This window comes from Ovis canadensis, chromosome 2 (assembly GCF_042477335.2).
Source record: "Ovis canadensis isolate MfBH-ARS-UI-01 breed Bighorn chromosome 2, ARS-UI_OviCan_v2, whole genome shotgun sequence".
NCBI lineage: Eukaryota > Metazoa > Chordata > Mammalia > Artiodactyla > Bovidae > Ovis > Ovis canadensis.
In genome coordinates, this window is record NC_091246.1 from 145,216,903 (window position 1) to 145,238,917 (window position 22,015).

Below are 22,015 nucleotides of genomic sequence, written 5' to 3' on the forward strand. Positions count from 1 at the left end.
TTGTTGGCATATTATTCCTTTATTAGAAATTGTAAATAAGAAATTATTTCAACACCTGAGGACCAAGATACAACAGAAGATTCCATAGGCTCAAGATTTTGACACATCCTATAAAGAGTTTTGTGTAAAGCATATCCCTTCCGTGGCATAGCAATATCGTCCTTCTTTAAAAAAGTTACTGGACAGACATCGTTTCCTCCATCACCTATATAAACAATTCGTGTATAATTCACTCCTTGTTGTAACCGCTCACCTACAAATTCTACCAAAACTACATTTTTGCAAAGATTTTGGGGACACCGAGTACAAGAATGAGTGTGATGTTTTTCCACAGTGAGATGACCATTGCTATCAAATGCTGCTGGATTTGTAAACACTTTATCAAACACATCATGAAAATTGGTAGCTTCTAAAACCCAATCTATGAAGACTGAATTTGAATCTGAAATAATAATGCAGTCAAATTTATTCTTGTTCTTTTTTATAAAGTTTAAAAGTTCCACCATCCCTGGAGTGAAAGGCATTGATATCATTGCCCTCTTCATTTCATCTTCTCTTACACCTTCATCTCCCAAATACTTAAAGACTCTGCCCATGAATTCTGTCCAAAATCCCTTTTTGTAAGAATCTTGCAGTTCAATAGGAAGCTTTTTCTCTGGAGCACATTGTACAATCCAGGTGTCACTATTATCATCTATGATTGTATTGTCAAAGTCAAAAACCAACAAAATTTTCATGATTCCAGAAACAGATTTGGGTTACCCTGGAAAAGAAGAAATATTATTTCCTAAACATATGTTGTTTTATGTATCTAGCTATGAGGTGAAGTGTGAAAGTATTAGTCACTCAGTCATGTCTCAGTCTTTGCAGCTTCATGGACTGTAGCCCCCCAGGCTCTTCTGTCCATGGAATTCTCCAGGCAAGAACCCTGGAGTGGGTAGCCATTCCCTCCTCCAGGGGATTCCCGCCCTGGGATGGAACCTGGGTCTCTTCACATTGCAGGCAGATTCTTTACCATCTGAGCCACCAGGGAAGCCCAACCTAGCTATAGTTATCTATTTAACAACTCTTAATCTGCTAAAAAACAAAGGACGAATATAAACAAGTTAAAATGACCAAGCACTAGAAGACCCACTATTTAAGCACTTTTTCCTAAGAAGCAAAGTTTACATCTGAGTATGTTAAATGAATGGAAAACAGAATATCTAAAAAAGATACTCATGATATTATTGTGTTCCTGAGGAAGTGCTTCTTTGAGCACTCAGAATTAAACTACAGAGCAATTCAACGAGAGAAGAAATTAAACAATTGTTCCCTTAAAGTTTAATTCAGAAAAGTTGTAAAATAAGACAGGAAAAATGCAGGCCAATCATTCTTATTGTCTTTAAATTACTGATCACAAACTTATTAGTTTAAAATATTTACAATAACCTTCATACTAAATAATAGGTCATGTACAATACAGATTCTCTGTGAACTAACCAAAATTCTGACCACATTTAACATAATGTGAAATCTTGTAAACCTTAAATAACTTTTCTAAAAAGGTTTTTAGCTTGAAATCATTGTCAATGTTAATCAAATGGTTGCTTGATGCTGTACCTGAAATTCTCAAATTACTTGAACTGGAAGTGGATTAAATTCTCCCAGACTAGAAATAACACATGTTAACAAAACCACATTTATATTTCCTCTAGATAGTTTAACTCTGGAGTGCCAAATAATCTGGATATACATGAGCAATCACATTGCTTTTGATTTGACAATTACTCAAGTCTCTGTTTTCATTAAAAGATAATAAAGGTCATTAGCTATAAATTTCAAGAGAAAAGGGAAGAATAAACTGGTCATAGATGGTGTGAATGAATATCATCATGTAAAAAAGGTAATTATACAGAATTCCCAGGAAAAGCTGCAATTAATGTCTGTAAACTTAAAAAAAAAATTTTTTTTTAAGAGTAAGTTGTATTTTTTGAGATATCTGGACTAAGACATTGGACTAAAAACCTCACAATCTCACCACCTCATTTAACTGTCAGAAGCTCATTTAGTAGGAATTATTATTATCTTCATCTTAAAGATATGTAAGGGTTTCTCCAGTGGCTCAAAGACAGTAAAGAATCAGCCTGCAATGTGGGAGACCTGGGTTCAATTCCTAGGTTGGGAAGAACCCTTGGAGGAGGGCATGGCAACCCACTCCAGTATTCTTGCCTCGAGAATCCCCATGGACAGAAGAGCCTGGTGGGCTGTAGTCTATGGGGTCACAAAGAGTCAGACGCAACTGAGCTTCTAAGCACACCTAAAGATATGTAAACAGGAGCTCAAGTATTAAGTTGGTTAGGTATTAGTTAAATGGCAGAGCTAGAATTTGGATTCAAGTCTGCCTGATTCCAAAGTTCATGCTTTAGTAACACATTCTAGTGCCTAAGAAATGAATAAAGACTATTCATCAGTTTAAAAATAAAATACTAAGTAAGCCAATTTGATGAAAAGATGTTAAATATAAAAACACTGATTAATTTCAATGTACACACTAACCATGATATTGTATCTGTGATCTACTTTACAACCTTTATGAGGTTTTAGTAATAAGTTCCAAAATGAAAAAAGAAGAGATCAAGTAAAAATAGAAAACATGATATTTATCTATATGTGAGTGAAGTGAAGTTGCTCAGTTGTGTCCAACTCTTTGCAACCCCATGGGCTGTAGCCTGCCAGGCTCCTCAGTCCAAGGGATTTTCCAGGCAAGAATACTGGAGTGGGTTGCCATTTCCTTCTCCAGGGGATCTTCGCAACTCAGGGATCAAACCCTGGTCTCCCACACTGTAGGCACATTCTTTACCATCTGAGCCACACATGATCACATCTATATGTATTCTCTGGTTTATAATGATAGCTATCCATTAGTAGAAACTGAGACTAGAGTTTATGACTCATATACAAGTAAGCATTTTTGGTCTCTCAATTTAGAGTATCTGGAGAATAACTAACCTAGAGGTTGTATCTCCTGTTGTACACATTTAGATGGCATAAAATATTCTGATAGTCTGGATCCTTGAATCTCTAAATGTCTATCCAGGGGTCTCTGGCTTTCAGAGGTTTAAGTGCAGAATTCACTTTCCCTAGAAACAATATAATAAATAACAATAAAGCACAGTTGACAATCCCATTAGAACTGCACCTAAGCACATTTTAAATTAAAATGCTTTTTAGGCATTCTGAATTTATACATAATTTTAAAAATTTTTGCAAATGTAACCGGGTTGAAAAGTGTTTCAAGCCTAGAGTTAATCAGCCACAAGTTACTAAAATCCCTGCAATATTAACCTCCAAGTAAGATGTATCATAAACCTGAAGTTAACAAAGTTCCAACTGTGTTAACTCAGTTTCACTGCTAAGTATTAAATTTTATCAACTGTACTTTTCCTAATTTCAGATCTTTTTCTATTATCTTTTTTCCCCACCACTCAACACAAACCTTCAAAAAAAAAAAAATACTTACCCAATTTATTATTTCCAAGACAATCTTCCTTCAGCATACAGCTTAGGTTAAATAGTCATGACTATCTTCAGCTTTAAACACCGGCCAGTTTCTAACCAACATTACTCCTATGCTATATGCAGGGGAAAAGAGTCTTCTGGTTTGGAGCAAGGGAATGGAGACTTCTTAAATTCTAAAATAAAAGTATTTAAGACATTTTCAAATTTATGTTTTCTAATATGCTTTCTTTTACATCAGAAAAGTACCTACTGGCAATGGGAGAAATAAAATTTTGTTTAAACAAAAAGTTGAAATACAAAACACGGAGTGTTATGTGAATATAAGTTCCAATAAGGAAAACTAGAAGCTACATACAAGAACAGCAAACTGCTTAAATAAGATATGCACATGACAGTCACATAACAGAACATTTATTTCAGCAGTAAAAGGTTAAAACGTTCAAATTAAACAAACAAGTCACAAAAGAGTGTTTACAGTATAATCTCATTTTTGTTTTTAAAAAAGAAATATCTATGTACAGTGGTACAATAGATACAATACAATAGTGGTACAGCCTCAAATGCAGTTTCTACACTTATTTTGTAATAAAGGTGCTCCCCCACCCCCCAGAATAATTGAAGCTCTGTTTCAAAGTGCATATGCTACCTTCTTAATTTCACAACAAAGGGGGGAAACAAAGGAGTGGAGGTGTAATTTTAGATACACTTGGCTGTAAAGATCCATGGACCAGTTAGAATTAGTGCTAACAAGTGCTAACAAGTGCTAACAAGTGCTAATTAGTGCTAACAAGTGCTTAACAACACTTAACAAGTGCTGTTAAGTCAAATCATAACTGAATATTATCTCAAATTGGCAAATTACTGACACCAAATCTTGTAAGATTCAATACTTTTTGTAACCAATTTAGTTAAAATTCCACAGAATTTTTGTTGAGAGGTAATCTCCTTGGGTCTCTAGCGGTTCTGCATACCTTGTAAGCAAGGTACTCACTGCCCTTTGCTCTGGACTGTTGTCTGAAAAATGTTATGTACAGTGAACCGCTTTGAAAGGCATGCATCCTATGGCAACTGAGGCAAAATTACTGCTATTCTGGCTACTGCTGTTAATTCATCACCTATCTAGGGGACTGCATCTTCTACAAAACTGTGGCAGGCTAAGTTGTTAGCATGCAAGAGGAGTAAAACCTCTCTCTTGCCAGTTTCTGACTTTTTAAAAACTATGCTTCCAAAAAGCCACCCATGTTATATGTGCAAAACTGTATTTCTGTCGACAAGTATTTTTATTAATCCTTTCATACTTACCAGCATTACGATGGATCATCTGATAGAAAACCTGAATAAAAATAGTACAACTATGTGTTAGAACTTTAGTGACTAAAAATCCTACCTCCCTTACCAAATTGAGCAACTCCAATTTGATACCTAATGTGTAAGTGTCCTACCCAACTAGCTTGTAATCATTTGTACCTCGATTTGTTAGGGAAGATCTTTTGAAATCAAGTCTGTATCCACTCTTAATAGGTTTTTGTGTCCTTAGAGGTCTGACTGGTCCTCCAAATACATTCAATTTAGTATATTGCATTTACCGAGCGATTAAAGATTTCTTAAAGGTCCTAACATGAACATTTCAATCCAAGTTTTAACATTCTGATTAAAAAAAACAAAAGCAATTACGCCCCATCTAGCCCGGACCATGCCTTAGAAACCAAAGTATTTAAAAACAGATTTTCTGTCAATTAATTCTTGAGTATCCACAGTTAAGGGAGCCGGGCTTTGCCCTTCTTACTCCCGCGAGAAGGTCCGGGGGCCACACACGCCAAGCTCAGGCCTCGTTCTCCCACACACCTGCCCGGTACATCCCGAAAATAGGGGCTGGAACCTAGTTTGGTGTCGTTTCCCGCGGGGTAGGATGACGAGGGGAGCACCAGGCCAAGAGCGGCCGGGTCCCCAGGACTCTTCACTGACCCAGGCCAGGGATCCGCAGCCATGCTAGACTCGGCGCCGCTCCCGCGTACTCTGTCCTCCAGCCTCGTCCGGGTGCCGGAAAAAGAGGGCCCTCGACTCGCACACCCGGCCTCGACTTTCCGCGCAGGCGCAACCTCCCTTCTCCAGCCCCATCTGGAGCCTACAGCGGCGCGTTCTTCGTTCCTCGGCGACGATTACCGTCACTTCCTGTGGCGTTGCTAAGCAACTGCGTGGTTTGGCGAAAACTCTGCCGCCTGGAGGCCGCGGAGCTTTCGCTTCAAATCGCCTTTCCAAGCTTGAGCACGCCGCGGGCACCTTAGGGATGCTGGTGCGATTCGGAAGGCGCAGTGGACAGGCGAAGGAAAGCACGGGTGAGCTGAACTGGCCCATCCCGGCACGGGGATTGTTTCTGGTTCCCAAGCACGGGGGTAGAGGCGAGGGTACATTACATTCTGAAACGGGCTTCACCATATAAAAACAGCACTGTGGGCATCGTCGGTCTCCGTGTGAATTAAACAGTGGGTAGGTGGGAAGTTTACAGAAATAAGGGTAGAGAAAAGAAGTCAGAAACTTAACAGTTGACTAGCTGGTCTGGGTCTCAAGCTGCGCAGTTGCAGCTCCAAAAGTCTGGTGTTTGCTGAATTCTCTCGCACTTTAGCTTTGTTATTCGTTGAGTGACTTGGAATGTATTTTGGAAATATAAGTGACCTCATTAGAGTCTTAGCTCTACTGTGAACCTGCTGAGTGCTCTTAGGAAAGTGTCTGAAGGAAAGTCTCATTTTCTTCAAATCTAGAATGAAAGTAATGTCTCACCCTACGGCATATACTCTGATATATCAGAGTGTAAAAATAATGCTATTTAAGATGCATTAACTCACATGACCTTTTATAAAAATTTGATTTTGTAATAGAAGTAGCTTAGAACACTTAAAGAACTCTATTAATTTCAGTGATTTTGGTTTCTTAAGTCTGTAAATTCCCAATTAATGTTCTCATGGTGACATTAGAACCCTGGGAACTTAGATTATCTTCATGTCATTGCTTCAGTAGCAATCGAGTCCCTTGTGCCAAGTGAGAGCCAGCCATTCTCCCACCCAGTGGGCACTAGAGCATATTTATGCTGTGGAAAACTCAAGTACCAGCAGAGGATCATGACATGTAGGAGACAGTACTCAAGGGGCATGTACTGAAAAACGCAATTGTTCTCACATATTCACTTTCTTGTATATGAAGTACTGCACTGGGAGTTCCCTGGTGGTGCAGTGGTTAGGACTGGATGCTTTCACTGCCTGGACTGTTTGCAATCCCTGGTGGAGGAACTAAGATCCCACAAACCTCAGGGAGCAAAAAGGAAAGAAAAAGTGCCATGTGAAAATATTTACCTGATAGATTAACTCTGGCAGTTGGTCCAGAAGTTTGCATCTGAGCCTCACTGCTACATTATATCTTCATTTGATACTGAGATTCCAAGAAGTTAAATAACTTGCCCAAGTTTACATAGTAAGGAATTGACTGAGCAAGGACTCAAATTTATGTCTTCTGATTTTTAAATCTTGTATCAGTTCAGTTCGGTTCAGTCGCTCAGTCGTGTCTGACTCTTTGCGACCCCATGAATCGCAGCACACCAGGCCTCCCTGTCCATCACCAACTCCCGAAGTTCACTCAGACTCACGTCCATCGAGTCAGTGATGCCATCCAGCCATCTCATCCTCTGTCGTCCCCTTCTCCTCCTGCCCCCAATCCCTCCCAGCATCAGAGTCTTTTCCAATGAGTCAACTCTTTGCATCAGGTGGCCAAAGCATTGGTGTTTCAGCTTTAGCATCATTCCTTCCAAAGAACACCCAGGGCTGATCTCCTTTAGAATGGACTGGTTGGATCTCCTTACAGTCCAAGGGAGTCTCAAGAGTCTTCTCCAACACCACAGTTCAAAAGCATCAATTCTTTGGCACTCAGCTTTCTTCACAGTCCAACTCTCACATCCATACATGACCACTGGAAAAACCATAGCCTTGACCAGACAGACCTTTGTTGGCAAAGTAATGTCTCTGTTTTTCAATATGCTATCTAGGTTGGTCATAACTTTTCTTTCAAGGAGTAAGCGTCTTTTAATTTCATGGCTGCAGTCACCATCTGCAGTGATTTTGGAGCCCCAAAATACTTTCCACTAATCCCAGCTGTTCTTAAGATAACAAGAATAAAATTATTCTTTGAAACAACTTCCAGATAGTATGCCATATAGAAATGTCTGTGAAAAATCGGTTAAACTTCTCTTGAAAGTTTTTAACTCATTTTTAAAAATTTATTAGAAATGAAGAACTGTGAAGAAGATCAAGTTCTCTATCCACCTCTTCTGCCTAGCAAAGTAGATCTCCGGCAGGTCACCATAATTCCACACAATGAGTGGGAAAGGATTCGAGATAGCCTAGACAGTTTGACCAGAGAAGCAGCATGCCTTCGTGCGGAAAGAAAAGCAAAGAAAGAAATGCATTTACGATCCCAAGAAGTGGTAAAACACTGGACTAATACATACGCAGTAAGTATTAACCACCTGAGAGTGCACGTGCGCTGAAGACTGACTCTTCTTAGTACTCTTTTATAAATATTTCTAAGATGTAAAATAGCATTACAGTGCATTGAAACACATTTTCAACAGCTTTATTTAGGTATAAGTGGCATATAGTAAACTGGATATATTTAAAGTGTACAATTTAAGATTGGATGTGCTTATTTACCCCTGAAACCATTATTATAATCAAGAGAATGAACATATAATTGCCCCCCAGAAAGTTTTCCTGAACCCCCATTTTACTTCCTCTCATTCCTCCCCATGCTCCCTCCAGTGTCTCCAGGCAACCACTGATCTGCTGTCTATTATAAATTTCAGACAGTTATTTGGAAATTCTTTCATGTTTTGTATCAATTATTCATTTTATTGCTGAGTGGTATTCCATTGTATGGCTATAACACAGTTTGTTATTATGCTCAGTTGTTGATGGATAGACATCAAGGAGATACTGACATTTGAGCTGCAAGAGAAAGTAAAGACAGTTTTATGAATTTTACTTCTTTTCCATTCTGGGTGTCTTTTAGTTCTTTCTTTCTCTTTCTTTTCTTTTTGCCTTATTGTAAAGGAATGGATGTTTGATTTTTAAAGTGCTTTTTTTTAAATTTGTCTCTGTTGACATAATCATGAAGTTTTCATTCTTAATTTTGTTATATGGTGAATTGATCAGTATTCAAACATTGAAGCAAGATTGTATTCCTGGGATAAATGTTTGCTGGTCATATGTTATCTTTTTGATGGTTTCAGTTTGTTAAAATGTTAATTTTTGCATATGTGTTCATGAGGGATATTGGTCTTCTTGAAATGATATTGGTGGTCTTGAAATGATATTGGTTTTCTTGAAATGTCTTTGTCTAGTTTGGATATCAGGGTGATGCTGGTTATTGTTATGATAGAGGATTATGCAGAAACACAGGTCTTGAAACTGAGGAACCAAGGAGCTTCTTGACGTATCCAGGCAGCTTCTTTTCATCTGTCTCTGATTTGTCTGTCATTCCATCTTTTTCTAGAATGATATATGTCTTTGCTGTGCCCTTCTCTGTGCATCTGTAAGATTCTCTACCTAAGAGGTACGTAACCTGCATTTTAGTGCCATGTACATGAGTGGGAATCTACTTCAAAGTGGGGAGATGTCCTCTGACTCCTTTTATTATCTCACCTGGGGAGAAATGCTGGGAAAAGATATTCTCATCCCCCTACAGCACTTGCCGGGATCATTGAGGAACTGAGAGGCAGAATTTTTTCCTGTTTAAAATTTTTAAAACTCTGTGCAAGCATAATATCTGCTTAGAGAGTTCTCACTTTTCCCTACCCCCTCAACTCTGCATATTTCCTCACTGTGTAGCAAGGTACATTATCTATCTTTGGGAGGGGACACAGAAAGTTTGTCTTTCCTTGCTTTAGGAACAGTGTTCATAATTTATGAATTCTCTTTTTTCTAAAAGAGGGAAGAGTTACATCATGACTGATATCATGTATGTAATATAATATGTGACATTCTGAAAAAAGCAAAACCTATAGGGAAAGAAAACAGATCAGTGATTGCCAAAGAGTACAGGTTGGGGGGAATAGTTGACTCTAACAGGACATGAGGGGAGGATGGAACTGTTCTATAAGTGACTATGCATTTGTAAAACTGTATGCTAAAAGAGCGTATATAACATATACTGTAAAATATTTGATTTTAGAAAAGCCCTTGGTCCATAAATAGATGGAAGTGTGAAATATACTCCCTGTTTGTTTGGTTTTTTTCCAGAAGTACCACACTACACCTAATACTTTACACTTTCATGGGTGTTAAAGGAGAAAAAATATGTAGTAAGTGTAGTAGAAACATAATAATAAAAACTGCAGTATAGGCACAGGGATTGGCAAAATGATTCATCCATAGAGAAAGCCTGGAAGCAATCCTGTGTTATACATGGGAGCCTGCCAAGTGCTAGAAATGTCATTGCAAGTTAGATGGAAAAAGATGGAAATTCCATAACAGATACTGAAATAACTGGCATATGGAAAAGATGAAGTTATATCCCAATGGTACAGAATATACAAAAATGAATTTCAGCTGGATTTAAGACCTAAATGTGGAAAATGGAACATTTAAAAATAAATCATAGGATAGCTTCAAAGTTTCTGGGCTCAAACGGTAAAGCGAAAGCCTACAGTGTGGGAGACCTGGGTTCAATCCCTGGGTCGGGAAGATCTCCTGGAGAAGGAAATGGTAACCCACTCCAGTATTCTTGCCTGGAAAATCCCATGGATGGAGAAGCCTGGTAGGCTACAGACCATGGGGTCTCAAAGAGTCGGACACGACTGAGCGACTTCACTTCACTTTCAAGATTTTCTTAAGACGTAGAAAATACGACCCATAAAGGAGAAAATTACTTCATCGACACGAGACATTGGCTACCTCCTCAGGGGTGTAGGAGATCATGTGAAGTATGCTGTTGCTGATTTTTTAAAGGGCTTCCCTGGTGGCTCAGTGGTAAAGAATCCGCCTGCCCATGCAGGAGACACGGTTGCATCCCTGATCCAGGAGGATCCCACGTACTGTGGAGCAATCGAGCCTGTGCTGCACAACTATTATTGAGCCTCTGCCCTAGAGCCCGGGAGCCACAGGCACGGAAGCCCGCACGCCCTGGAGCCCGTGCTCCCCAGCGACGGAAGCCACCAATGAGAAGCTCACACGTCACGCGAGAGTAGTCCCAGCTCACTGCAGAGAAGAGCCCTCGCAGCAACGAAGACCAAGCACAGCCAGGAATAGATAGATAAAGAAAGGGACAAAAGTAGCAATATTATTTATTAAATATAGAATGGAATTACGGAAGTAAATGTGAGAAACTAAGGTGTTTATCTTAGAGATTCCAGGATTGGAGGGAGAGTTCCATTATATATTTTGCAATATTTTAGATTTTGAACCATGTAAATGTATTACCTAAAAAACTGAATTAAAGATTAGCTCATAAGTATAACCTCATATTTATTAATGGTATGTGCAAATACAATACTCAGGGAAAGCTCTAATTATAATGTTTAATTTTGTAAGGTTAAATTACAAAATGAAAACAGACTACTGCTTTTATCTTTTTGTAGGGGATGAAAGAACAGAAACTTAAAGCCAAAAAGAAGCGTGATGAAGAAATAGAAGCAGAAAGACAAATTCTTGATCTAGAAGAAGCAATATACAAACAAGGAGAAAGGAAAAAGGCCATTGAACTTGCAAAGCAATACCAATTTTACCAGACAGAACGAGTGAAAAACTTTCATGTACTACTTGGGTTTTCTTACATTTTATGTATATTTAACACATCTGTATATAACTAGACTTCATTTTCTTAAAATATTGCAATTTTTTTTGTAGTCAGGACTTCTTCTTAGTAGAGTTATGAAAGAACGGGATGCACAGATTGAATTCCAAAAGAGTAAAATAAAATCAGATAAAAAATGGGAGGAACAACTGAAACTCAGTGTTGAAAAAGCTTTTAAAGAAGAACGAGAAAAAGCAGAAAAACAACGCAGAGAAAGAGTGGCTCTTGCTAAAGATCATTTAAAACAGTATGTATATATAAATTACCTTTTTTTGTACCTTTTTCTTTTTCTCATAAAGATATAGCTTTTTTTCTGATTATAAAAGTAACATATGCTGATATACTTAGTAAGTAGAAAAAAAATAACAAGAAAGAGGTTAAGAATCACTATTACTCCTTTGGTGGCTTAGTCGCTAAGTCATGTCTGACTCTGCGACCCCATTTACTTTAGCCTCCCAGGCTCCTCTGTCCATAGGGTTTTCCAGGCAAGAATACTGGAGTGGGTTGCCATTTCCTTCTCCAAGGGATCATCCCAACCCAGGGATCGAACTTTGGTCTCCTGCATTGCAGGTGGATTATTCCTTTATCCAAAGATAATATATTAGTTACAATTGTTATAATAATGCCACACAATCTAGTGGCATTCAACAGTAAACATTTATTTCTCACGTGTGTATGGTGGTTTGGGCTTGGCTGGGCAGCTTCTCCTCAAACTGTAGGACAGCTGGGTTTGCTTGTTACTGCAGGAAAGGCTCTGATCCTATTCCATGTGGATCTCATTTTGAGGTCCACGATGGAGGGACAGCAAGCACCAGGGGAAAATTGCTTTTATGGTATTGACAGATGCTAAAGAATTAGCTGGCAAGCACATGGCTAAACCCAAAGAGAGTCAAAGGGTAAGGAAATACACTTGGCCTACCATGAGTCTCTAGTCACGTCACTGTGCTGACTTCAGTGGGACAGAGCCATAGACTTAGAATGGAAGTGAGGTGTGAGGGAGTCCATGTTTTTGAGCAATAATTGCCGGGGTCCAGCCCCGGTGGAACCAGAGCGATTCAAAGGAGAGACGGATAGGCGAGGGAAGAACTTATTTATATAGAAATATAAAAGAGATTAAGAAGAAATAGTGTAGTAGGAAAATTAAGTGGAGAAAGGAGGCTGAATAACTTGGCTTACGGGGAAGACCAATAAAATCTCAGGCAAGAGATTTGCACCATCTACATTGGGCCACTGGCGCCCACTTGAATATTGAAGGGTGCCCTGCCTTAGGCTCCCTTTCGCGTGGGTCTTAGAAGCCAGGACAAGTAAGTAGACTTGGTGAGCCGCCCCGCTCCAGATGGGAATTCAGCCTGAAATTAGAGTAAAGAGGAAAGGGAGGGAGAGGGAGAAAAAGAGAGAGAGAGACACGGGGGGAGCCAGATTCCCAAGAAACTAGGCCGAGAGACTAGTCTGAGAAACTGGTCCATCCTTTATTGTTCAGAAGGCTTTTTATACTTTTGATACTACATGGAGACCAATGGGTAACACAAAGTTATGCAGCGTTAGCAGCCCAGATTCTTATCAAAACCAGGCTTTTCTCTCTGCATACCTAGTTGTATACACAAATCTTAGGTAGTTTACATCATTTTCCGGCCAAAAGGGCCAATTAACGTTTTACAGTCCTTTTCTGATAAGGTTTGTCAACCAGAAGGCTTATTTGTGTTGATCTTCCCAAAGTCTGGTGCCACTCCCAGAAAAACACTAAATAAAGTTACATTCTTACATAGCAAAGATACAGCAATTTATAACAAGTGAAAGGAGTACAGTGATTTATAACAAAAGAAAAGTAATTAACTCAAAAGTCTAGTGTTGCTAACATCAGAACTACTACATATCTTTTTCCATATCCCGTTTACATTGATTAACATCCTCCCAGGTGCCTAAAAGATAAAGAATATGGAGGCCTGGCAGCAATCATTGAGTCAACAGTGAAATCCTGTCACCAATGTGATTTTTAGCTCTTTAGAAAAGGCTCTGTATCTTTAAGATGCTTTTAAGCTTTGTGCCTCTCGCAGTTGGGGGGCTGTAACCAATTCACAAGCTGTAAGAGGTCCGGGGAACCTGTTAGGCAAGCTACAGAGCTATCAGAGGGGTTTAACTGAAACATCCCTTTCAAATGCAGAAGACTAAAGCCCTGAGTTGACTTTTTCCAGCGAATATTAGAAGAGTGGAAAAGCAGGCAGACTCTGGTCTTGGGGGGGGGGTGGTGGATGCTCAGGAAATTCCAGGGGGATCCCCTGAAGCCTGATCAGGTCCTTGCATTTTGTTAGGCTTCCTTCCACATGACCTTGTCACGGGCGGGATTCCTCATGCTGGCCCCCGGCAAATAATTTAATCCAACACAGTAATTTGTTATTGTCTTGGGTATGTAGCCATATAGATTTTTTTGATGTTAGTGGTAGACAGGGTCTCATTCACTGAAGTATAATTTATATTTAATAAAATCCACTTTTTAAAAAGCATATTGCTGGGAATTCCCTGGTGGTCCATTAATTAGGACTCTGTACTTTCACTGCCAAGGGACTAGGGTTCAATCCCCAATTGGGGAACTAAGATCCCGTAAGTCATGCCCTATGCCCCCGCAAAGCATACTGCTGTATAATCACCTCCAAATCAAGATGTAGAACACTTGACTGCCCCCCAAAATTCCCTCATGCCCTTTTGCATTAAGTTTGGTCCCCTACCCTTGGCCCTTGGTAATCACTGACCCACTGATACAGACTTTTTTTTCTGAGCATGTATGCTCACATTCTATAAAATAACACTGGATCCACACTATTGTTTTACGGAATGTTTTCTTCACACACCAGTAGTCTCTGTGCTCAGTCCTGTCTGACTCTTTGTACAGGGAACTAGACCCCACATGCCGCAACTAGGAGTTCACTCACCGCAACTAAAGATCCCACCTGCCGCAGCTAGGACCCAGCACAGCCAAATAAATAAATAAATTGTTAAAAAAAAAAAATCCCATGGACAGAGGAGCCTGGTAGGCTTCAGTCCATGGGGTCGCGAAGAGTCAGACACAACTGAGCGACTTCACTTTCATTTTCACTTTCATGCATTGGAGAAGGAAATGGCAACCCACCCCAGTGTTCTTTTTTTTTTTTTTTCACTGATTTATTTTTTTTTATTTTTTTTTTTTAGTTTTTTATTTTTTAAATTTTAAAATCTTTAATTCTTACATGCATTCCCAAACATGAACCCCCCTCCCACCTCCCTCCCCATAACATCTTTCTGGGTCATCCCCATGCACCAGCCCCAAGCATGCTGCATCCTGCGTCAAACATAGACTGGCGATTCAATTCACATGATAGTATACATGTTAGAATGTCATTCTCCCAAATCATCCCACCCTCTCCCTCTCCCTCTGAGTCCAAAAGTCCGTTATACACATCTGTGTCTCTTTCCCTGTCTTGCATACAGGGTCGTCATTGCCATCTTCCTAAATTCCATATATATGTGTTAGTATACTGTATTCCACCCCAGTGTTCTTGCCTGGAGAATCCGAGGGACAGGGGAGCCTGGTGGTGTGCTGTCCCTGGGGTCGCACAGACTTGGACACGACTGAAGTGACTTAGCAGCAGCAGCAGCAGATATTAATTTATTAGATATATTGCAGATTTTTGTCATCAGTATTTGGAAAATATGGCCTATTTTATTGTTTGTCTTTGATTAGTATGACAGTCTGCCTGTGACTCACAGTCAGCATGATGAGGACAGGGCAAATAAGGAACTCTGTGATGCCAAAATCCACCCAAAGAGGATTTTTGATCACACCCTTAAAAAAATTATTGTAAAGACACTTAAAAAATATAGATGAGGTTGATTACATCAGAGAAGTCCCAGATGTAAGCTGCTTGAGGGCAGGAACGTGTGTTGATTGGCTGGACGGGATGTGTGGATGCCTAGACACAGACACATCAGGCTGGAGCTATCTTGCAAGTATGCTGAGGATCAACTACCAAATGTGGGCAGTCAGAATCTGTGATAAACCACTGATGGTGCATGCTCCTGGTGGTGATGGTAGGGGGACTGAGGCTGTGGGTTGTACAGTTCAGTTCAGTTGCTCAGTCATGTCTGACTCTCTGCGACCCCATGAATTGCAGCACTCCAGGCCTCCCTGTCCATCACCAGCTCCCAGAGTTCACCCAAACTCACGTCCATCAAGTCTGTGATGCCATCCAGGCATCTCATCCTCTGTCATCCCCTTCTCCTCCTGCCCCCAATCCCTCCCAGCATCAGAGTCTTTTCCAATGAGTCAACTCTTCACATGAGGTGGCCAAAGCATTGGAGTTTCAGCTTTAGCATCAGTCCTTCCAAAGAACACCCAGGACTGATCTCCTTCAGAATGGACTGGTTGCATCTCCTTGCAGTCCAAGGGACTCTCAAGAGTCTTCTCCAACACCACAGTTCAAAAGCATCAATTCTTTGGCACTCAGCTTTCTTCACAGTCCAACTCTCACATCCATACATGACCAAAGGAAAAACCATAGCCTTGACTAGACGGACCTTTGTTGGCAAAGTAATGTCTCTGCTTTTCAATATGCTATCTAGGTTGGTAATAACTTTTCTTCCAAGGAGTAAGCATCTTTTAATTTCATGGCTGCAGTCACCATCTGCAGTGATTTTGGAGCCCCCCAAAATAAAGTCTGACACGGTTTCCACTGTTTCCCCATCTATTTCCCATGAACTGATGGGACCGGATGCCATGATCTTCGTTTTCTGAATGTTGAGCTTTAAGCCAACTTTTTTACTCTCTTCTTTCACTTTCATCAAGAGGCTTTTTAGTTCCTCTTCACTTTCTGCCATAAGGGTGGTGTCATCTGCATATCTGAGGTGATTGATATTTCTCCCAGCAATCTTGATTCCAGCTTGTGTTTCTTCCAGTCCAGCATTGCTCATGATGTACTCTGCATAGAAGTTAAATAAGCAGGGTGACAATATACAGCCTTGACGTACTCCTTTTCCTATTTGGAACCAGTCTGTTGTTCCATGTCCAGTTCTAACAGTTGCTTCCTGACCTGCATACAGATTTCTCAAGATGCAGGTCAGGGGTCTGGCATTCCCATCTCTTGAAGAATTTTCCACAGTTTCTTGTGATCCACACAGTCAAAGGCTTTGGCATAGTCAATAAAGCAGAAATAGATGTTTTTCTGGCACTCTCTTGCTTTTTTGATGATCCAGCGGATGTTGGCAATTTGATCTCTTGTTCCTCTGCCTTTTCTAAAACCACCTTGAACATCTGGAAGTTCACAGTTCACATATTGCTGAGCCTGGCTTGGAGAATTTTGAGCATTACTTGACTAGCGTGTGAGATGAGTGCAATTGTGTGGTAGTTTGAGCATTCTTTGTCATTGCCTTTCTTTGGGATTGGAATGAAAACGGACCTTTTCCAGTCCTGTGGCCACTGCTGAGTTTTCCAAATTTGCTGGCATATTGAGTGCAGCACTTTCACAGCATCATCTTTCAGGATTTGAAATAGCTCAACTGGAATTCCATACCTCCACTAGTTTTGTTCGTAGTGATGCTTTCTAAGGCCCACTTGACTTCACGTTCCAGGATGTCTGGCTCTAGGTGAATGATCACACCATCGTGATTATCTGGGTCGTGAAGATCTTTTTTGTACAGTTCTTCCGTGTGTTCTTGCCACCTCTTCTTAATATCTTCTGCTTCTGTTAGGTCCATACCATTTCTGTCCTTTATCGAGCCCATCTTTGCGTAAAATGTTCCCTTGGTATCTCGAATTTTCTTGAAGAGATCTCTAGTCTTTCCCATTCTATTCCTTTCCTCTATTTCTTTGCACTGATCACTGAGGAAGGCTTTCTTATCTCTTCTTGCTATTCTTTGGAACTCTGCATTCAGATGCTTATATCTTTCCTTTTCTCCTTTGCTTTTTGCTTCTGTTCTTTTCACAGCTATTTGTAAGGCCTCACCAGACAGCCATTTTGCTCTTTTGCATTTCTTTTCCATGGGGATGGTCTTGATCCCTATCTCCTGTACAATGTCACAAACCTCATTCCATAGTTCATCAGGCACTCTTATCTATCAAGATCTAGGCCCTTAAATCTATTTCTCACTTCCACTGTATAATCATAAGAGATTTGATTTAGGTCATACCTGAATGGTCTAGTGGTTTTCCCTACTTTCTTTAAGTCTGAATTTGGCAATAAGGAGTTCATGATCTGAGCCACAGTCAGCTTTGTTGTGGATTGTACAGAGCTGGTGCTAAATCCAGATCGGAGCTCTGCAGTGAGGAGGCTGCTCAGGGATCTCTGAAGAACTCAGGCAAGCCTGTGAGAGAACCAGCACTTGATGACTCATCATTCTGAAGGCATCAATAGTGTTAGCTAGGGCGAGAATAACAACCAAAATGGCCAGCAGGGTAAGGAAATCGTTGCCTTTCTTCTATCAAACTCCATTTTCTAAGGGGCAAGGTCCATAGCTTAGATAGTGTCTTGTAGTGCTGAAGTGGAAAAGCAGAAGGGATTAGGGACTTCTCTGTAACACAGTGTCACCATCTCAGCATACTGTCTGTTGTTCAGTAGGCTGGTTCTTTCTAAAGGAAAGAAACATTTGAATCTGGTCTAGGGCTTAATTTTGGTGAGTAATGAAGCAAATTTGAAGAAAGAAAAATAATTGGCAATCCTGGGATAACCAAGTTTGGGTTTGGTTTTTTATCACTGCTCTTTACCTATCTGTTCTTGTCCCCAAAGAAATCCAGAAGTTTTCTTTTACAGCTTCAAATCATCCCGGTAAGAATCTAATTCATTTCTTTAAAATATATTCTATTTTTCTGCTTCACTCTCAGTTTTAGTTGTTGTTTTTTTTCTTTAGAATAAAAGAACATGAAGAGGAAGAAGAAAAAAGGAGGAAAGAGGAAGAAAAGGATGCTGAGGAAATAAAACGACAGAACTCATTATATGAAATAGAAATGAAAAAAAAACAAGGAAAGAAAAAAGAAGAGATCAATGAAAGCAGGAGGCTATTTTTTGTAAGTAGATATTACTCAGAAATGTATCTCTTCAAGAAATGTACAAAGTCCAATGCCTAATTTTCAGTATATTTTTTATAAACAATAGTGGAGTAGAAAACAAGTTTACTATTAAGTTGGGTTTCTAGGTATTGTTTGAGGGGAACTATATTGCTGTTGTTTCACATGTATGTACTATTACTTATGAACAAGAATTAAGAGGAGATGTTTTGTCCAATGAATTTTCTTATCTTTAAAATGAGAGCTGTTACAAGCAATGAATGGGGTGATACATGTTCAGTGTCTGCCGCACTATTACCTTGTGCTCCATCAGTTCAGTTCAGTAGCTCAGTCGTGTCCGACTCTTTGTGACCCCATGAATCGCAGCACGCCAGGCCTCCCTGTCCATCACCATCTCCCAGAGTTCACTCAGACTCACATCCATCGAGTCCGTGATACCATCCAGCCATCTCATCCTCTGTCGTCCCCTTCTCCTCCTGCCCCCAATCCTTCCCAGCATCAGAGTCTTTTCCAATGAGTCAACTCTTCACATGAGGTGGCCAAAGTACTGGAGTCTCAGCTTTAGCATCAGTCCTTCCAAAGAAATCCCAGGGCTGATCTCCTTTAGAATGGACTGGTTGGATCTCCTTGCAGTCCAAGGGACTCTCAAGAGTCTTCTCCAACACCACAGTTCAAAAGCATCAATTCTTCAGCACTCAGCCTTCTTCACAGTCCAACTCTCACATCCATACATGACCACAGGAAAAACCATAGCCTTGACTAGAGAGACCTTAGTGGGCAAAGTAATGTCTCTGCTTTTGAATATGCTGTCTAGGTTGGTCATAACTTTTCTTCCAAGGAATAAGCGTCTTTTAATTTCATGGCTGCACTCACCATCTGCAGTGATTTTGGAGCCCCAAAAAATAAAGTCTGACACTGTTTCCCCATCTATTTCCCATGAACTGATGGGACCGGATGCCATGATCTTCATTTTCTGAATGTTGAGCTTTAGGCCAACTTTTTCACTCTCCTCTTTCACTTTCATCAAGAGGCTTTTTAGTTCCTCTTCACTTTCTGCCATAAGGGTGGTGTCATCTGCATATCTGAGGTGATTGATATTTCTCCCAGCAATCTTGATTCCAGCTTGTGTTTCTTCCAGTCCAGCGTTTCTCCTGATGTACTCTGCATAGAAGTTAAATAAGTAGGGTGACAATATACAGCCTTGACGTGTTCCTTTTCCTATTTGGAACCAGTCTGTTGTTCCATGTCCAGTTCTAACAGTTGCTTCCTGACCTGCATACAGATTTCTCAAGAGGCAAGTTAGGTGGTCTGGTATTCCCATCTCTTGAAGAATTTTCCACAGTTTCTTGTGATCCACACAGTCAAAGGCTTTGGCATAGTCAATAAAGCAGAAATAGATGTTTTTCTGGCACTCTCTTGCTTTTTTGATGATCCAGCGGATGTTGGCAATTTGATCTCTGGTTCCTCTGCCTTTTCTAAAACCAGCTTGAACATCAGGAAGTTTACGGTTCATGTATTGCTGAAGCCTGGCTTGGAGAATTTTGAGCATGACTTTACTAGCATGTAAGATGAGTGTAATTGTGCAGTAGTTTAATAATTGTTTTAGGGTTGTTGTAATTTATTTTGTAATTTTTAACATCCTTTTCTTTATAAAGTTAGTTTTTATTGTTAAGTAACATATTCATTGTTGTTGTTTAGTCGCTAAGTTGTGTCTGACTTTCACGAAGTTACATACATACAGATTTAAAACATCAAACATCACAAATCGCTTAGAGTAGCAGTCCTTGCTCCACTCCATCTGCTTCTTGGAAAATTATATTATAAATAATCCACATATGTTTAAAAATATATTAAGCTTTTAAGATATGTATCTTGATTTATCAATTTTAAATGTTTTCTGTCTCTCTGTCCTAAAGAGGATTTAGCTCTTTTCTGATACTACCCTCTTCTCATTCTCCTCTTCTCCCTAAATAATCAGGGTAAAATTTTAGTTTAATCATTATTATGATTAAGTGAATACTGTTCATCAAAGAGTTAATATACTGACTGTATTTTTTGCTTCCATAAATATGCTTCTGTGATTAAAAAAACTGTCATTGTTTTCATTTGCTTTAAAGTTGTACACCTCAATTTTTTCCATATGTTCCATGTTCTGTCAAATGGATGATACTAATTTTCAAGTGTTCAACTAAGTAATATTAAATTATCTATGTTATTGGTTTTGTTGGTGCTCCCACATCCAGAGTCCCCCGTCCTCTGCCTTCTGGACTGTTTGCTCTCTAGGCCTGCTGCTCAGCTGCCATTCTGGGCCTTCCCTGTGCCAGTTTCCTGGGTCACAGCTCCTATTTCCTCAACCTTAAGCCTTCCTCTTTCTTGGTTTATTCCTTCATCTTGCTGAAATACATCTTTGAGTAGCTTCTGAAGAAAGGCTATAGTGGAGGTGAGATTTTTGACTTCTTATCTGGAAAGGTTATCATCTAAGGTAGTGCTTGCTTTATAGTTTGGATGTAGAATTCCAGGTTCAGAATTCAGAGTTGTGTATTTACAGTTTCTTAATCATCTAGCTTTCAGTGTTGCTATTGAGAAGTTATATCCCATTTATGGTCTTCATCTTATGTGTGTAAGCTACTGTGTTTGGCTTTTTCTTTCCTTCTCTCTGTTTCTCTGAAAGCTCTCAGAGTCTCTAAGATTTCACAGGGACATACCTTGTGTAGGTCTTTTTCATTTTGCTAAGCACTCAGTTGATGCTTTAACCCATAAGTGTGTCAAGTTTTGTTATTTCTTCTATAATTTTGTCCCTTTCTATTTTGTTTTCTCTGTTCTAAAACCCCTCTGGACGTTCTGAAGTGATGCTGTAATTTTTTAAAATAGTTTCTCATGTTATTAGTTAGGGTACAAGCGTATAACAGAAAACTCAAAATGAAAAATGTAAAAAATTACAAAATAAATTGCAACAGTACCTTAAAAATTAATCCTTTATTTGAAGAGCAGAGCTAATCTTTCCAAGGCTGATATGATTCCTCCAGAATCAACAAGGAATGAGACAGCTTTTCTCTTTTTGCCTTCCTATTCTCAGAACAGAGGTGGCTTCTGTTCTCAGGATTGCCTCATGGCCTTGAATAACTGCTGGAGCCCCCCCTGTCCCGACCAGACTCCAGGCAGCAGGAAGAAGAAAGGATGAAGGACAGAAAAGAGGGTTCTAACTTTTCTCCTTTTAAGGAACTTTTTCAGAACTCCCACTTAACAATTTCCATTAAAGCTCATTGGTTGTAATTTAGTGACACCTCGCTGAAAAGAACGCTTGGAAATATAGTCTTCTAGCTGAGACTGTTGCCACTCTGAACAAAATCTGGGTTCTGCTACTTATGCAGAAGGGAAGAAAGACTCTTCAGTAGGCAGTTAATTATTCCTGCCTTTTTTTTTTTTTTTACTTTAAGAGTTATCCCCAACTTTGTCTTCTAAATCTTCTATTGAATTTTTAATTTTAGTGATGAAAGTTTTAATTTCAAAGTATTATAGAATACCAGTAATATCATTATTCCTTTTGCATGAAATCTTATTCTTGGTTCATGAATATAATATTTTTATCTCTCCAGGTCACTTTGGAATAGGACAGACCTGTTTTGAATGCTAACTTGGCTTCTTACT

At 39.6% G+C, this 22,015-nt stretch overlaps 2 protein-coding genes across 8 annotated transcripts in view; one reads left to right on the forward strand and one right to left on the reverse strand.

Annotated features, from left to right (window-relative positions):
* PHOSPHO2 (phosphatase, orphan 2) lies at positions 1 to 5,677 on the reverse strand. Of its 6 annotated transcripts, none has more exons than XR_011254495.1 (5): positions 5,467 to 5,662; positions 4,804 to 4,834; positions 3,503 to 3,674; positions 2,992 to 3,122; positions 1 to 763 (listed from the first exon to the last, which is right to left on the reverse strand). XR_011254495.1 is itself a non-coding variant. In XM_069577302.1 (2 exons), the coding sequence occupies exon 2, from the start codon at positions 735 to 737 to the stop codon at positions 12 to 14; it is 726 nt and encodes a 241-aa protein (XP_069433403.1). In that variant the 5' UTR covers positions 738 to 763; positions 3,503 to 3,592; the 3' UTR covers positions 1 to 11. The 6 variants fall into 6 exon arrangements, 2 of the variants coding, with proteins under 2 accessions (XP_069433403.1, XP_069433404.1); XR_011254497.1 differs by having other exon boundaries at positions 5,347 to 5,621; XR_011254496.1 differs by lacking the exon at positions 2,992 to 3,122 and having other exon boundaries at positions 5,467 to 5,677.
* The window catches only part of CFAP210 (cilia and flagella associated protein 210), a 27,325-nt gene continuing 10,649 nt past the window's right edge, over positions 5,340 to 22,015 (forward strand). The window contains exons 1-6 of one of the 2 annotated variants that reach the window (XM_069577285.1): positions 5,341 to 5,837; positions 7,773 to 7,999; positions 9,040 to 9,099; positions 11,123 to 11,296; positions 11,391 to 11,584; positions 18,211 to 18,367. In XM_069577285.1, coding sequence (XP_069433386.1) covers positions 11,126 to 11,296; positions 11,391 to 11,584; positions 18,211 to 18,367 — 522 coding nt within the window. In that variant the 5' untranslated portion in view covers positions 5,341 to 5,837; positions 7,773 to 7,999; positions 9,040 to 9,099; positions 11,123 to 11,125. Of the gene's footprint in view, positions 5,838 to 7,772; positions 8,000 to 9,039; positions 9,100 to 11,122; positions 11,297 to 11,390; positions 11,585 to 18,210; positions 18,368 to 22,015 lie in introns of both variants that reach the window. The other variant, XM_069577284.1, reaches the window with a different exon arrangement.

Excerpts from the sequence above, each read along its gene's own strand:
- PHOSPHO2 (XM_069577302.1), bottom strand. The coding sequence starts at position 737 with ATGAAAATTTTGTTGGTTTTTGACTTTGACAATACAATCATAGATGAT.